The 16,836-nt window shown below is 40.5% G+C and overlaps 1 protein-coding gene across 5 annotated transcripts in view; it reads right to left on the bottom strand.

Annotated features, from left to right (window-relative positions):
- BTBD9 (BTB domain containing 9) overlaps window positions 1-16,836 on the bottom strand; it is a 441,592-nt gene that overhangs the window by 383,600 nt on the left and 41,156 nt on the right. For 3 of the 5 annotated variants that reach the window (XM_036317334.1, XM_036317336.1, XM_036317333.1), the window contains exons 2-4: window positions 8,616-8,827; window positions 2,487-2,850; window positions 84-348 (exon numbers count right to left, since the gene is read on the bottom strand). In XM_036317334.1, coding sequence (XP_036173227.1) covers window positions 84-348; window positions 2,487-2,850; window positions 8,616-8,800 — 814 coding nt within the window. In that variant the 5' untranslated portion in view covers window positions 8,801-8,827. Of the gene's footprint in view, window positions 1-83; window positions 349-2,486; window positions 2,851-8,615; window positions 8,828-8,962; window positions 9,066-16,836 lie in introns of those variants that run through there. The other 2 variants (XM_036317335.1, XM_036317337.1) reach the window with 2 other exon arrangements.

The raw sequence follows: 16,836 nt of genomic DNA, 5'->3' as shown, positions 1-16,836 counted from the left end.
TACCTGCGCTATAGTTTCATAGCTGAGACTGTCACACGATGCAAACAAAACTTTTGCTGAGATTAGAACGAACAGGTACTTACTGAGCATGCCTCTGTAATTGAGGTCCATATCCCGGCTCTCTGATCTAACTTTAATAGCATCCAGAATGGCATCAGGAGACAGCAGTCCCGAAGGCCTCACAACATTGAGCAGTTCGGTGAGGCTCATCAGAGGCAAACGCACAGCCTGCATGATTTCTGCATGATTCTCCTTTAAATTGTGCTTACACCAGTTGAACAAGGCTAGGAAAATATCTTTTTCGGGAGCTGCAAATGAATCTCTTAATACGATGTTTAAAAGTGCTGTCTGAAAAGGATAACAAGAACAAATTCCAGTTATTATGGAGCTCAACCATGTGCAGTATCTAACAGAACTGCAAGTATCAGTTATATATAAACAATTAATTCTCTTTGACCATCTTCTCTCCATATTCTATGCCATGTACTTTCTTGCACATGGCTGGGTGAATACCTATAGGCATACTGTACCACTACCTCAAACATCCAGTCTTTCCTACACATCTGCATCGATCCTATCTAATAAAAGACAAAAAGGGTAATTAACTGTACCTCCGCTATGCTTCCCATTGGCTAATCAGGGCGATATGCAAATTAACTGCCAACAAAGATGGCAGCCGCCGCACAGCTGAAGCGAACATGAGGTTTGCTTGCTCCAGTGATGGAAGAAGCCAAGGCCCCCGCCTGCCAAGGCCCGGCTCTGAGCTCCAGAAGCAACAATGTTTCAATTATAGAAGCCAAACAAACCCCAGATACCTGCTTTCAGCTAGCTGCAGCTTCAGAGCTGGGAGCGCCAGTAATGGCAACAATGTTTCAATTATAAAAGGTAAATAAATCCCAGAATAAAAAAAAAAGAAAAGAAAAAAAGGAGAGGCTGGGCGCTTCAGTCGCCCGCCAGCCTGAAAACGGCCCTCAGGCCCTCACCCAGACTGGCCAGGCACCCCAGTGGGGACCCCCTCCCTAAAGGGGGTGTGGCCAGCCTGAAAACAGCCATCAGCCCCTCACCCAGACTGGCCAGGCACCCCAGTGGGGACCCCCACCCTGAAGGGGGTGTGACCAGCTGCAAACAGCCATCAGCCCCTCACCCAGGCTGGTCAGGCACCCAAGCGGGACCCCCACCCTGATCCGGGACACCCATCAAGGCAAACCAGCCGGGCCCCACCTGTGCACCAGGCCTCTATCCTATATAGTAAAAAGGTAATATGCAAACTGACCCTAACATCAGAAAGACTGGGAATGACTGGTCACTATGACACACACTGACCACCAGGGGGCAGACGATCAATGCAGGAGCTGCCCTCTGGTTGTCAGTGCGCTCTCACATGGGGGAGCTCCGCTCAGCCACAAGCCAGGCTGATGGCTGCCAATACAGCGGTGGTGGTGGGAGCCTCTCCTGCCTCCTCAGCAGCGCTAAGGATGTCTGACTGCAGCTTAGGTCTGCTCCCTGCTGGCAAGTGGACATCCCCCGAGGGCTGCTGGGCTGCCAGAGGGATGTCTGATTGCCAGCTTAGGCCCAATCCCCCGGGAGCAGGCCTAAGCCAGCAAGTGGTCATCCCCCAAGGGGTCCCAGACCACGAGAGGGCACAGGCCGGGCTGAGGGACGCCTCCCCCCAACCAGTGCACAAATTTTTGTGCACTGGGCCTCTAGTCTTTTAATAAAACAAGAAGAAAAACATCAATGTGAGGAGCTGTCTTTCCATACATGTTTTTCAAGAGATACATCTAGCATTTAAAATTCAAAATCTTTTCTTTCACAGTATTACTGTGCTATCATTATTTTTGGTCCTCAGATTTTCAGACTGACCCCCAGCAACACTGGTGCAGCCCTCAAAGACCTTGTCTCTAAAAATAAAGTAGGGTAATAAAAATCATAGTTTAAACTCAAAACAAGATGTGTAACTTTCCAAATACTAGTAAGTGTTCTCATTCAAAATATTCAGGTCCTAAGAGGAACACCAAAAGGGAAAAGAGAGACAACCACCAAGGTTCAGAGAAAGATTTGAGCAAAAAGTTTTACTCTGGCTATTATTCAGTGTAAAACACCATTAATAGTGAATTTTGAACCAGGAGAAAAAACAAAACTGATTTAGAGACATACAGCAACACATCTGACCTCCCTTATGAATTTTCCCTCTCATAATGGAATTATTCTCTTTATCAAAGAAATACAAATTCAAAAAGCAGTATGCAAGACCCCATTGAAAACAACTACCTAGCATCACAGTCTCTTTTGTACTTGGAATTTACCAAAAGAACCTAAAAGAAAACAGAAGCAATCTGTTCTTCTCTTATATGATCAGGCAGGTGGCTAGACAACCTCTTCCACACCTTTGACTTTTATTTTTTCTTAGTCCATTGCTGCATTTCTACTGGACAGATATAAACAGACCATGCATGCCTGTAAGTTACTTGCAGACAATGACACACCTTAGAAAGAGAGAGGAAGCCTTCGCTTGAGAGCACCTCCTGAGCATTTCTGTCCATAAACATGCAGCACATGCAAGTTAACTTGGGCAGTGAGTAGAGACTGGCAACGTCAAAAGTCATACAGACATTCTGAATGTTGAGTATGGTGCAGAGATACTCAGAGGTAGAATCCTCCAGCTCTGGAAATCCATATTTATGAGCCAGGCTCAGAAAGTCCAGCAGCACCTCCTCCTTCTCATCCGTCAGTGTCGCCCGCCCAGTGTAGATGTACTTGAGTAGCATCGTGAACGCTTCCGCAGTGGTGTCCTGGAGGGGGATTTCTGCTTCTGGCTGAGATTCTCGCATTCCACCGTATAGCAATGCTCTGCACGTCAGAGAAAAAATGCAAGAGAAAACCTCAAGTAAGATTTGCTACAAAATCATGAAGTCACAAGTATCAACATTATACAAACATAAATTTGTTTAATGACATAAAGATTCAGGTAAAGAAGTGCATAGTAATCATTTGAAGTTCTCTAATGAAACTAAGAGAAATATCTTTAAAACTATTTTGAATTAATTTTATAAACAAGTGAACTAATGAAATATCCTGAAAGCTCAGACAGTCATTAAATAGACAGATAAAAATGCTCTTTTTGACCTGGCTGGTTTGGCTCTGTGGATAGGACGTCAGCCTGTGGACTGAAGGTTCCCAGGTTCGATTCCGGTCAAGGGCACATGCCTAGGTTGCGGGCTCAATTCCCAGTAGGGGATGTGCAGGAGGCAGCCAATCAATGATTCTCTCTCATTGTTGATGTTTTTCTCTCTCTCTCCCTTTCTCTGAAATCAATAAAAATACATTTTTTTAAAAATGCTTTTTTGAGAGGAACAGTGAAATCAATATAAGCATGTCAATAAAACAGTTTAAAAAGTAAAACTCTATAGTGGTTAGAATGTTGATCCTAGACCTAAATGTCACAGGCTCCAGTCCAGGTCAAGGGCACATACCTGGATTGCAGGTTCAATTCCTAGTCCCGGTCGTGCCCATGCAGGAGGCAACCAATCAATGTGTCTCTCTCACATCGATTTTTCTCTCTCTTTTTCCCCCTCCTCACTCCCTCCCTTCCATTCTCTCTAAAAATCAATGGGAAAAAATATCCTCGGGTGAGGATTAAAACAAAAAAGTTAAAACTCCTAAGATTTGGAAAAAGCCCAAGTGCCCATCAGTAGATGAATGGGTAAAAAAGCTGTGGGACATTTACACAATGGAATATTTTGCAGCTGTAAAAAAGAGGGATCTCTTACCCTTTGGGACAGCATAGATGGACCTGGAAAATATTATGCTAAGTGAAATAAACCGAGTAAGATAAATATCACATGAGCTCACTTATTTGTGGAATCTAATAGACAAAATGAATTGACCAACAAAATAAGACCCGAAGCATGGAGGTACATACCTCAATGTAGGGGTGGGGGGACAAGGAGAGATCAACCAAAGAACTTATATACTGTGGAGAGCAGCTACAGCGTTTGGACAGGTTCAAGCCTGGGACTAATGAGAGAGCACGATCCTCTTGTGGCAAAGCCACGTGCAAGTCCCAGCACAATTATAGCCAAAGGCCGTATAGTTGTAAGCTTGACCTTATGATCTGAACCTGTGGTCCCATGTGGCTGAGTGATATGGGCTGCGGGAGGTGCAGCAAGTAAACAAAGCTTGATCAGGTGCATATTAATTGAGTAGATTTGAAACCTTCGAGAATGTTGTAACCACGCCCTTACTTTGCCTGGTGGAATCTGGCTATAAAATAAAGACTCACCTTGCAGGCCATGGCACTGCCTCTCCATCAGAGAGGGCAGCATCCCACCTAGCGCCTAACTTTATTCTCTTTTCTAAATCCTTCACCGCCCCCTCTCAGGTTCACCCATGGCTGTGCCGGCTTGGCACAATATACTTATATGCATAGCCCATGGACACGGGCAATAGAGTGGTGAAGACCTTGGGGGGGGTGGGTAGGGGCTGAGTGGAGGGGGTAAAGGGGGAAAAATGGGACACATCTGTAATACTGTCAACAATATATATACACACACATATATATATATACTTACACAATTATATATGTGTGTGTGTGTATATATGTATGTATGTATGTGTGTGTGTGTGTGTGTGTGTGTATATATATATATATATATATATATATATACACTTTTTTAAAAAAATCTCCCTAGTAGAAAAGTTGAAGAAAACAAAAAAGTAAAACTCTATAGAAAAAATATAATCAGTTAAAAACAACTAAACACAACCAGGTACCATTCTTCCCTGTTAGACTGACAAATTAAAAAAACCTGTTAATATTCAGTGCTGCAAAAGCAATGGAAAAACAGGTTCTCCCATGCACTGCTTTGAGTATAAATGGGCACCCCTTTTTGGAAAGTAATTTAAGTACTATCATTTCAAATCTAAAAGATGCATACCCTCAACTCAGTAATCTCACTTATAGGATTCAGCTCTAGAGTTATAATACAGCATGATCGTAAAGAGAAACTTATAAGAATAGATACTGAAACAACGGAGATACTGAAAAAAAACTTAAAATGTCCATCAATAGGAATTTGATTAAAAAGTTGTGATATATACATTCTATGCAGCCATTAGAAAGATCAAGGAAGGGCAATATATCCTGTTTGTAAAGATGTCCAGGAGATAGCAGTTATGTTGCAGATCAGATCCATGTGTTGAGTAAAAAAGTGTACAGCACATACTTGTATGTGTATGTACATAGGTGTATATATAGATACTAGATACCTGGTGCACGAAATTCGTGCACGTGGGGGGATCCCCTCAGCCCAGCCTGTGCCCTCATGTGGTCCAGAAGCCCCTGGGGAATGTTGAGCGTCTGCCCCCTGGTGGTCATTGCGCATCATAGCGACCGGTCATTCTGCCGTTCGGTCAATTTGCATTTTAGCCTTTTATTATATAGGACACCTATTTATATTGAGAAAAATCAGGGAAAATTCATATTAAACTGTTAACAGTGGTTGTCTCTGGGGAATGGGATTAAGGTGGCTTGGAGGAAAGGGCTTTCATTGTTACTTTATAAATTAAAAATGAAATTGAAGTTGGTGATGGAATTATGGATGATTTGATTTTTTTTGGTCTTTCAGTATTTGTCAGATTTTTAAAAATCCCCACATTATTGCTTATCTGCTCATTTAAAAAATGAAAATTAGAAAATTCCATAATGTACTGAATTTTAATTTCTACCTCTATTACCCTAGAGAAATAATAAGAACCAATTAAACTTTCACTCTATCATAAAAGAAAGGGCAGCCGGACGATGACAAAGGAGGAACGCAGAAAAGGGAGAGTACAGAGTGAGACAGAAAACATGTAAAAGTGAGAGCAAGAGAATAAGGGGGCAAAAAGAGATTCCCCTGCTCCTCTCAGAGCAGGACTAGCATTTCAAGGGTTCTCTCCACACCTGCCAGGAACTCTTCTCACCCTCCCCCAGGATCCAACATTATTGATTAGCTCAGGAAAATAGCTGAAACAATCCAGCAAAAAAGTCATGAATAGTCTGAGCATAAACCTCATTGGGTTATGCTCTTCCTACAAACACTCTTGAATGTTTTCATTAATCTAGAGAACATTCAACCTCAACTTTAAAATTGCTAGATTAAAAATGCCTTCCTCAGAAGATCTCATGGAGGAAGACTTACTCCAGCGTGACCCATGATATTCACATGGATTCTCAATGCTCTAAAAGTGGCTTTGATGAAGCTCCTTGGAATCCTAAATATGAGCTCCAACTTGTGGAACTCAAGTTCCCTCCTATACAGTCAGTTTGTACTTATTTGGGAATTGACAGGTTCTATGACAACATTTAGTAAAGCCTCTCCTGACTACTAACAGCTAGTTGACCTACCTTAGCACAGGAACGGTGTCTGCAATGAGAATTTAAGGCATCACTGGTAATGACTTTGAGTTTAGCCTTGTGAGCCACCAGACATTAAGGTTCAATATCCATAGACATTAAGAACAAGGTCAATAAGTAAGGAGAGTACACTCCATTCATTCAATATGATCTTCAATTTTTTAAAGTATTTGAGTTTCTTTTAAGAATATACTGATTACTTAAAATATACCCACATATAGTTGTCTCAAATTATTTTTGAAAAAGGATAAAGTATAAACTATTGACAAATATTAAACATAAAGCTGAAAAGTTCTGACTTAATGAAGAATGAATTCTTCAGCCCTGCCATGTGGCTCAGAAGTTTAAGGTCAAACAATAAACCAGGAGTTCAGAGCTCAATTCCAGTCAGGGCACATGCCCGGACTCCAGGCTCAATCCCCAGCAGGGGGTGTGCAGGAGACAACTAATCACTGATGCTCTCTCATCACTGATGTTTCTATCCCTCTTTCCTTCTCCTTTCCTCTCTCTGAAATCAATAAAAACATATTTAAGAAATAAAAGAATGGACTCTTCAAAAAACACTAATAGTGAGTGAACCAAAAGTAAGAAATGGGAAAGAAACACAAAAAGTGTGCAGAGGACAGAGGTTGGTAACAAATAATGACTAGAGCAAGGCCATTAGCAAGAGGAATCGGAGAGTGTTAGCGAGAACTCTTAACAGAATCCTCTTTTCTAGGCTCCTCGCTTCATCTACAGTGGCACTTTATATATAAGATGGAATGCTCTACGAATTGTTATCAGTTCTATAAAATTTTCATCCAGTAGTAAATATTTATAAGAGATACACTTTCCTGTGTGACTCTAGGTGTTGCTATTTCATTGTCTTAGTTATTTCTGATTATAAAATTTAGACTGCAGTTTTCACTAGAGGGTAACTTGAATTTTTTTTCTTAGCCATCAGCATCTCATTTTAGATATCAAGTTTCCCATGCAAATCAATGACTTTAAGGATATAGACCAATGGATTTATCAAAGATACGTTATCATTCAGTGATGACTCCCTTTTAACTAACATTAGGTATAACTCAGAGTAATTAGAGCTCACTTTAACATTTATCACCCTGGAAATTAAGGGTTTGAGTAATAAACAATGGCTTCATATTAAGTACAATTTTTACATTAATTAAATGCATAAATATTTTGTCTAGTTTTAGTTCTAGTATAACTATGAAACAGTATCAGTAAATAGCTGTTTTATTTAGCCCTAGTCAATTTGGCTCAGTGGATAGAGCGTCGGCCCATGGACTGAAGGGTCAAGGATTAAATTCTGGTAAAGGGCATACCTTGGTTGCAGGTTCAGACCCTGGCCCTGATCAGGGCGGGTGCAGGAGGCAACCAATCAATGTGTCTCTCTCACATTGCTGTTTCTCGCTCTCTGTCTCTCCCCATCCCTCACACACTCTCTAAAAATCAATGGAAAAATACACTCGGGTAAGGGTTAACAACAACAACAAAAACTTGTTTCTAATTGGGGGCTATCAAATGCTTGTCTTAGAGATCTGTTGAGTTACCTACAGGTCCTGGAACTAAGAGGTATTCAAGTTCATTAGAAAGTCCAGAGGACCGTCTGTCTGTACAATGAGAAGCCTATCTGCCAATGTATCAATTAAACTTCCATTAGTAATCAATGGTGAGAAGAAGGTGAAGGCAACAAAGACTCAGCCTAAGATATATTCTTGAGATCTTGAAAATTGGTGGATTGGGTACGGCCTAGCCCCGTGGTCAGCAAACTGCGGCTCGCGAGCCACATGCGGCTGGCTCTTTGGCCCCTTGAGTGTGGCTCTTCCTAAGCCTTAGGAGTACCCTAATTAAGTTAATAACAATGTACCTACCTATATAGTTTAAGTTTAAAAAATTTGGCTCTCAAAAGAAATTTCAGTCGTTGTACTGTTGATATTTGGCTCTGTTGACTAATGAGTTTGCCGACCACTGGCCTAGCCTGAGGAGCCTTCTAACCCTATAGTTCTAAAATGGTTTCTGAAGAAAACAGTGATTTTCAAAAAATAACAAAAAGTCTACAAAGATGAAATTGTTATAGATGTCGAATGGAAGGATTGCTAGTATTTATTGTTATGCTATGTTACATATTTTTTGTTGTGTTACATATTTTATAGAGTGAAAAATACCAATGTTTCTACAAGTTAACTTGAATCTTCAGAAAGTATTACAGACTTACCGAAAATATTGGCACCTTGCTGCTAAAATTACCCGGTGGGCAGGAAAACGTTTCTTTTCCACAACAAATGTGACGTCACCATATTCTTCCCCAATCAGCAAGGCACCGATATGTTCAGACAAAATGTGCACATGATCAATTTCCCCCACTGCAGTAAAGGGGCGAAGTGGGTGGCTGTTACTCATCTTGTAGAAGAGATAATAGTCGCTGATCTAACATGAAAAAGGGATGAAAGTTAGTGTGGGCGGGGGGGGGGGGGGGGGGCGGGGGGGGAATACACGTAAAAAAATCATGTACCATAAACATAGCTAAATAAAAAATTAAACTACATACTTTAAAACACTCACATGAGAGAGGTTTCATCATTGTTGATATCTTCATTAACCCATTTACTGTGGGAAGCAATTCAGCCTGCTTCCATTAACACACTACCTTCACTGCCTTTTCACACTAGGAAAGCAAAAATAAATGCCAGGGTCCTCAAATACTAGCAGCACATAGAAATATCACAATCTAGAACTCTGTGCCAAATACAGGTCCCTTACTTCTCAGTATCTAAGGAAAAAGAAAATCAACCACCAGAAGAACTCTTTTAGCACAGAGAGATTTAATAAGGTGGGTATAACTAAATAACCTCAGCAGAAATGCATTCAGGCATAGATCTAGACCTAAATCACAAGAAGAATAAACTAAGTCATCATATTTCAAATATTTTCAGAGGTTTGAGTCTAAAATCTTAAATATTTTCTAAAAAATACCAATCTTCTGTATTCACAAAAATAACGACATTTATTAAAGAAAATTTATAGCAAGCATCTTAATCCCCCTCAAAAAAGGAATAACCCCAAATATTTTTCTCAAGACTAACTTCTAGCCCAAACCTCCAGCTCTAATGATCACATCACCTAGGGGCTACCAGGCCATCATTATATTTAATCTCATTTATAGGCACTTCCTGTAATGCCTTTCAACATGTTAACTGAAAATCAAAAAGCCAAAACTTAATGAACACCTTCACGTTAGAAAAGGAAGTTACGTGCTTTGAAGTTAAAAATGTTTATATTCTTAAATCTCTAATGTATTTGCAGGTATTGCTTTTCAGTTACAAGTAACCTAGGAAGTGGATGAGAGCCTTCACCAGCATCCAGGGGCCGAGGTGGAGATGTGGTCCATAGCTCGGAGGTGAGTCAACTACCCTCTGCTGCACCAGAGACTAGGGGAATTGAGCCAGATATGCTCTCTCCACTAGCCCTCCACACCTTCCAGAACTTTCCACATGGACCAGGAAGGATTGAAGGTTAAGCCACTCCTAATCTTTAAACTTTCATATCCAAACCCATTATTAACAAAGTGTATTAAAAATGGTATTTATCCCCAGAGACTGCAGTGGGAGAGCCTCCTGATCCAAGTTCCCCAGTTACCTGCTACTCCATGACCATCCCCAACAGAGGGAGCAACAGCGAGGACTTGATGTAGGGGAACATGGAGGATGTGAGTTAGGCAAACAGACACCCACCCCACGTAAGTAAACAAATATGGTCCCCCATATTAGGAACATCAGAGGGTTAGCAGCATACACCTCAATGCCAAGGCAAATCCCTTTCCCCCAAGTGCAACTTCCACTGGAAAGCCCTAGAAAGAGAATCACCTCCAGTCACCTGTGCATGAAAGGCCAAATTCAGCTTAAGAGGATCAACTTAAGGAGTGTCAGTAAATCATGTGTGACACAACAGTCTACCACAGGAATTGGCAAACTTTCTGCAGAGTCAGAGAGTAAGTATTTTGGGGCTCTACAGGCTATAAAGTCTCTGTCACAATACTATTCAACTAAAAGCAGCCACCGATAGTAAGTAAATAAATAAGCATGGCTATGTTCCAATAATCCAGCCAGGAGAAGGCTGGATTTAACCTTCAGGCCATAGTTTGCCAATCCCTGCTCTAACATATGATCAAGGGTTGACTGTAAACTAGACAAAGGTTCAAACTGCTTTAGTTTTTGTTTTGGTTTCTGGCTAGATTACACAACCAATGTTCAAAATAACATGGTCATTTCCTATATCAGCCATAAAATTCTGAGAGTGACTCAGACCTGATTTTAAAATCCCATTCCTCTTCAACACAAACTCTCACATCACTATCTAATAAAGGGTATCCAAAAAAAAACTTTATACACACACTTTGAATAATTATAAAAGCAGTGTTTATTAAAATACATTTCATTTTCAAAACTGAGCCATCAGCTGTTCAAGTGTGTATACATTTTTTTGGTACACCCTGTATTTCCCTCAATGAAGGTGCATGACTCTGAACAAAACTGACACTCTTCTGGATGAAAAGTTGCAATGCATACACAGACATACCTCAGTTGCAGACCACCACAACAAAGTGAGTACTGCAATAAAACAAATTGTAATCTTTTTGCTGGTGGAAGTTCTTGCCTTTAACTTGTAAAAAATGCAACATATATGAAGCACAATAAAGAGAATTGTAATAAAATGAGGTGTGCCTGTACCCAGTAAATATATTCTCTATTTTAACATTCTCTTACATCATGAGTAAGATTCAAAGGATTAACTAAATGACTCTTGATGCACAATAATTAGTTTTTGGTTAACTAGCTCAAAAGTAAATGTGTATTTCTTCAATTGATACATAATAAACATTAATACTACATATGTAAATATCATAGGTTCTCTAGATCTGTACTTCTTAGTCATAGAATTTCATTTTGCTAAATTTACATTATGCTTTTCCAACTAAAGACATAAAGCTAATATTGCCGGGTACAGAAAACAGCCATTTAGTATGGAATAAACACAATTTTTATTGGCATATAGAAAGAATTTTAATTAGACAAGATTCTCAATGAGCTTGCCACATATTGGATTCACATGGGGAGCTTAAGAAGCAAAGAAAAAGATGATTGAGCCCCACCCATCAGAGATTCTGACTTAATTGGTCAAGTCACTTTTCTGACTTGATTCTAATGAGCAACCTGGAAAAGAGCCACTGAGCAACTCTGTTGTAGATTCACAACCCTCACTCAAGTGATAAATATACAAGTAAAATACCAGCTGAGAAAGTTCATTTTTAGGATATGATTCCATTTTGAGGTGTTTTTTTTAAATATATTTTTATTAATTTCAGAGAGGAAGGAAGAGGGAAAGAGAGAAACATCAATGATGAGAGAGAATCATTGACTGGCTGCCTCCTGCACGCTCCCCACTGGGGATCGAGCCCACAACCTGGGCATGTGCCCTTGACCAGAATCGAACCTCGGACCCTTTAGTCCGCAGGTCAACGCTGTCCACTGAGCCAAACCAACTAGGGCTCCATTTTGGGTTTTATTGCAAAGAGGCAAATGGTGCTAACGAGTTACCATTGTGACAGCTTGTATGCAGAAAATACTTTCACCTAATGCTGTAGCTTATCTACAAAGTCACAGTTTGTGTCCACAGCTTGCTTTTTTAAAAAAAGCATGTTTTAGAAACAACACACCAATAAACTTAATTTTTTAAATGATCTATTTTAATTAGCTGGATAATATTAGAAAAATTTTAACTTTTCAAAACTGTTTATTGATTTGTTTCTTAAGCTTTGAAACTTATTCTGTCACTAATGACTTGGTGATCTTTGACAAATTTTCTAGCTTCCATGAGATTGTTTCCACACCTGTAATGACATGGTTATATTAGGGGTTTTTTAAGTATTATTTTTTAACTCTGCCACTACTTTTTATTATCACTGTTTGGGGCTTGTCATATAAGAAATGGACTCTCATGACTCAGCATATGGCCATGCTCATGGCTGTTATTTATTAAAGCAAAAGAATACAGAGCAAAATAAAAAAGCACGTAGGGCGAAGGCCCTCAGACGTGAGGGTCCTCTCCCAATGGAGTAACATTTGATGTGCTTAATTCCCCCACAAAGCGGTGACAGCACTAGTTAAATGTTGCTAACCAGGAAGCTTGCTAGAGACTCAATACCCAGGGTGTTTAACAGGAGGCTGTTAGTGTAGGTAGCCCTTGCCTTGCCTGTATCTAAATTCCAGACTCCAAGAAGGAAAGCAGCATTCAACATAAACCACACTGCTTTTACAAACAGTTTAAATGAGCCACTCTTATCAATTAATGGCAGGAACCCTTCTAAAATCCAAGTTTCCAGATACCAAGTAAGGGACAACTTTGCAAGCAGGCCTTTCTAAGGATAAAAGTTCAATCCTGCTATGTTAACTTTTTTTGTACAGCTCCAGAAACCAGAAGATCTAACAATGTTTGCAAAAGCACTGAAAACAAGAGTCTAAGAACCTATCTGATACACTTACTAGTACTTACTCTTAGATTTGGATAGGAGAATTATACTAAGAAAATAACCTACCCCACCTACCCAAATGTATTCCTGGTCCCTGACTTGGCAATATGCCAGATCCAAACAGTTTGAAGGACAGATTTCTTCAAAACTTTAAAGATCACATAATTCCAACTATTCCTGTGCATTAGAGAAAAAAATAGTTTTCTGCTTCTTCTTATGAAGCCAATGTAACACAAAGATATGACCACAACCACACAATCAAAAATCAGTATAAATGAAAAAAAAACCTATGTAAAATATTGGAAAATAGAATTAATCAGGATTCATGACAAAGTGGGTCAATTCCAAAAGGATGAAGAATATTAGGAAAAAGAATTAAGTCATCAAATTACAAGGTCAAAGGAGAAAAGTAATATAAATAGCTCAAAAAAAGTTAAAATAACTTTTTATACAATCTAATCTAATAAAAGAGAAACATGTAAATTGACCGTACTTCCGCTACACCTACAAGCCACGCCCACCAGCCAATCAGGAGCAAATATACAAATTAACCCAACTAAGATGGCGCTGGCCATGGAGCTGGAGTGAGTAGGTGGTTTAGGTTGCCCCTGGCAATGGAGGAAGCCAAGTTTCCGACCTGCCCTGCTAGCCCTGAGCTCTGCCCAAGGCTACAAAGTTTCAATTATAAAAGATAAATAAGCCCCAGATACCTGCTTCCAGCCGGCGTGGCCCCCACTCAAGGAGGGGCTGGGAGCCTCCATTGCCAGGGACAGCCCAGGCTTTCAGGACCTGGACTCTGCTCAAGGCTACGAAGTTTCAATTATAGACGATAAATAAATCCCAGATACCTGCTTCCAGCCGGGGCCGTAGCCAGCCTGAAAACGGCCATCAGCCCCTCACCCAGGTTGGCCAGGCACCCCAGTAGGGACCCCCAGCCTGATGGGGGTGTGACCAGCCTGAAAACGGCCCTCAGTCCCTCACCCAGGCTGACCAGGCACACCAGCGGGACCTCCCCCGACCCTGAAGTGGCTGTGGCTAGCCTGAAAACAGCCCTCAGCCCCTCACCCAGGCTGGCCAGGCACCCCAGCAGGACGCCCACCCTGATCCAGGACACCCTTCAGGGCAAACCAGCCGGCCACCACCCATGCACCAGGCCCCTATCCTATATAATAAAAGGGTAATATGCAAACTGACCCTACCAGCAGAAAGACTGGGAATGACTAGTCACTATGACACACACTAACCACCAGGGGGCAGATGCTCAATGCAGGAGCTGCCCCCTAGTGGTCAGTGCACTCCCACAGGGGGAGCTCTGCTCAGCCACAAGCCAGGCTGATGGCTGCCAGCACAGTGGTGGTGGCAGGAGCCTCTCCCGCCTCCTCAGCAGCACTAAGGATGTCCGACTGCAGCTTAGGTCTGCTCCCCGCTGGCAAGTGGACATCCCCCGAGGGCTCCCGGGCTGCCAGAGGGATGTCTGACTGCCAGCTTAGGCCCAATCCCCTCGGGAGTGGGCCTAAGCCAGCAGGTGGACATCCCCCAAGGAGTCTCAGACTGCAAGAGGGCACAGGCCAGGCTGAGGGACCCCCCCCCCTTGCGTGCACAAATTTTTGTGCACCAGGCTTCTAGTCATTAGTAAGTTTATTACCTACATACACAGTCTATCTGTAACAGATGTAAGTATCTGATTAGTAATAAAACACTAGAAACATTCCTATAAAGTTCAGAAATAAGATAAGGATGTCTACTCTTATCACTATATAATTTTCAGGAACAAAACACAATGCAATTAAGAAAACCAAGTTAAAGCTAAATTGATGAGGAAACAAAGAGGCAAAATAATCACTATTGCTGATAATCTGCCCACATGAAATATACATGAAAATCAACTAAAAAAAGATATGAGAGAAAATAAGGAAGGTTCACTAAGGTGACCACATAAAATTATTACATGATTATAGTACCTTTCTAGGTCAAAACAACCATCTATAAAATTAGAAAAAAATTACAATTTATAATTTCAAAACACATGCAATAGCCAGAAATAAACTCGTAGAACATGTAAAGAAAATTATAACACTTGATAGAGGAATTTAAGAAAAATAAATGAAGAGACATACATTGTTTGGAGACAGAAAGATACAATATGGTAAAGAGACCAATGATCCCTAAATCACCACACATATTTAATATTTTACTGTACTTTATATTGTGAACAAAAACAATCTTTTAGTAACAAAAATCAAAATTCAACCAAACATTCTTTGTAGAGATACACAGTTAGGAACCAACAATTTGACAAATGGGAACACGTATTAGAAAAGTGAGAATGAGAAGTCATTATTTTATATTTATCAAGAGGTTTTGCTAAACTGGCACAGTTCTAATTAGTAGAGGATTAAAAGTAATCCTTATCAGAACTACAATAGAGTTTTTAAAGCAAATTGGGTTAAATGAGTTCATCTGGAAGAATAATTATGTAATTTTGGTATATATTCGGGGGGAAAAAAGCAATAAGAGGGACCAGCTTACTAAGTGAGAAAGCAAATCACATATTAAGCAATTAAAAAAATGTCCTGTTAGAGACACAGGTCACTGGAACATATTAATCCAGAAATATACACAAGTATTATCCTAATTTTCAGACAGGAAATTGAAACACAGACAGTATTAGGCAACTTGTCCAAGGCCACAGACAATAAATAGTAGATTCAAACCAGGCTGGTCAGGGTCCTGAACTTACAAGAGTTAAGTTGTCATGACATGGAAGTAATCAGAAATGATTCTAACTCAGACTCCTAGACCTGCCAACTAGCTCCTCAGACCAGCAATTCTCAAACTCTTTTTGATACACCATATTTAAACCAGGGAAAATATGTTGTGGGTGATATGAATAAAGTGTCATTTTTCAAGCCAACTTTTGGAGAATAGATATACATCTGCTTCTATAATATGGGAGGGATAATTCATATTTTAACTGCAATTTAAACTCTAGTAACTGAAAAATTACAGACCAAGAATATTGTTAGTACAAACATGCATCAATAAACATTGCAGGGTTAACTGAACAACCTACAACAAATTAAATTGATAATAAGTCTAAATAGTAATTTATAATAAAAAAATAGAAACAACAAAAAGCACAACCAACTCAACACACAATGATGATATGTATCTTTCTAAAAATGCAAAATAATTCTATCTTATGCATTTTCACATGTGGAATTGGAGCTTTGCAACATTGCTACAGACTGCATAGTAGTAGCCGGATTTCTTAGAACACTAAATCAGAATCCTTTATAAATTCTAGCATTATACTGATGTGAATTTATAAATGCTACATTTTGCATACCCTTAATACTTCACTTGATTGGTTATTAGTAAGATGCCAAAGGTTGGATATATATATAACTAGAGGCCCGGTGCATGAAATGCGTGCGTGCGTGCGTGCGTGCGTGCGTGTGTGTGTGTCTCAGCCCAGCCTGCACCCTCTCCAATCTGGGACATCCCTTTCACAATCCAGGACTGCTGGCTCCCAAACGCTCGTCTGCCTGCCTGCCTGATCACCCCATAACCACTCCCCTGCGAGCCTGATCGATGCCTAACTGCTTCCCTGCCAGCCCAATCGCCCCCAACTGCCCTCCCCTGCAGGCCTGGTCCCTCCCAACTGCCCTCCCCTGATGGCCATCTTGTGTCCACATGGGGGCGGCCACCTTGTGTGTTGGAGTGATGGTCAATTTGCATATTACCTCTTTATTATATAGGAGATATATATATATATATATGAGATACTATGAGATCACCTGACATTTGCCAATATTTGTTTTAGCAGGCCCCACCAGTGACATTAAGCTATCTTTAGAATCATGTTCACCTAGACAAGGCAATGCCCCTGGCTCAGTTTGGCAATAAT

This window comes from Myotis myotis, unplaced genomic scaffold (genome assembly GCF_014108235.1).
Source record: "Myotis myotis isolate mMyoMyo1 unplaced genomic scaffold, mMyoMyo1.p scaffold_m19_p_7, whole genome shotgun sequence".
NCBI classification, from domain to species: domain Eukaryota; kingdom Metazoa; phylum Chordata; class Mammalia; order Chiroptera; family Vespertilionidae; genus Myotis; species Myotis myotis.
The sequence above is the reverse complement of the archived record's forward strand: the minus strand, read 5'-3'. Positions and strand labels throughout refer to the sequence as shown.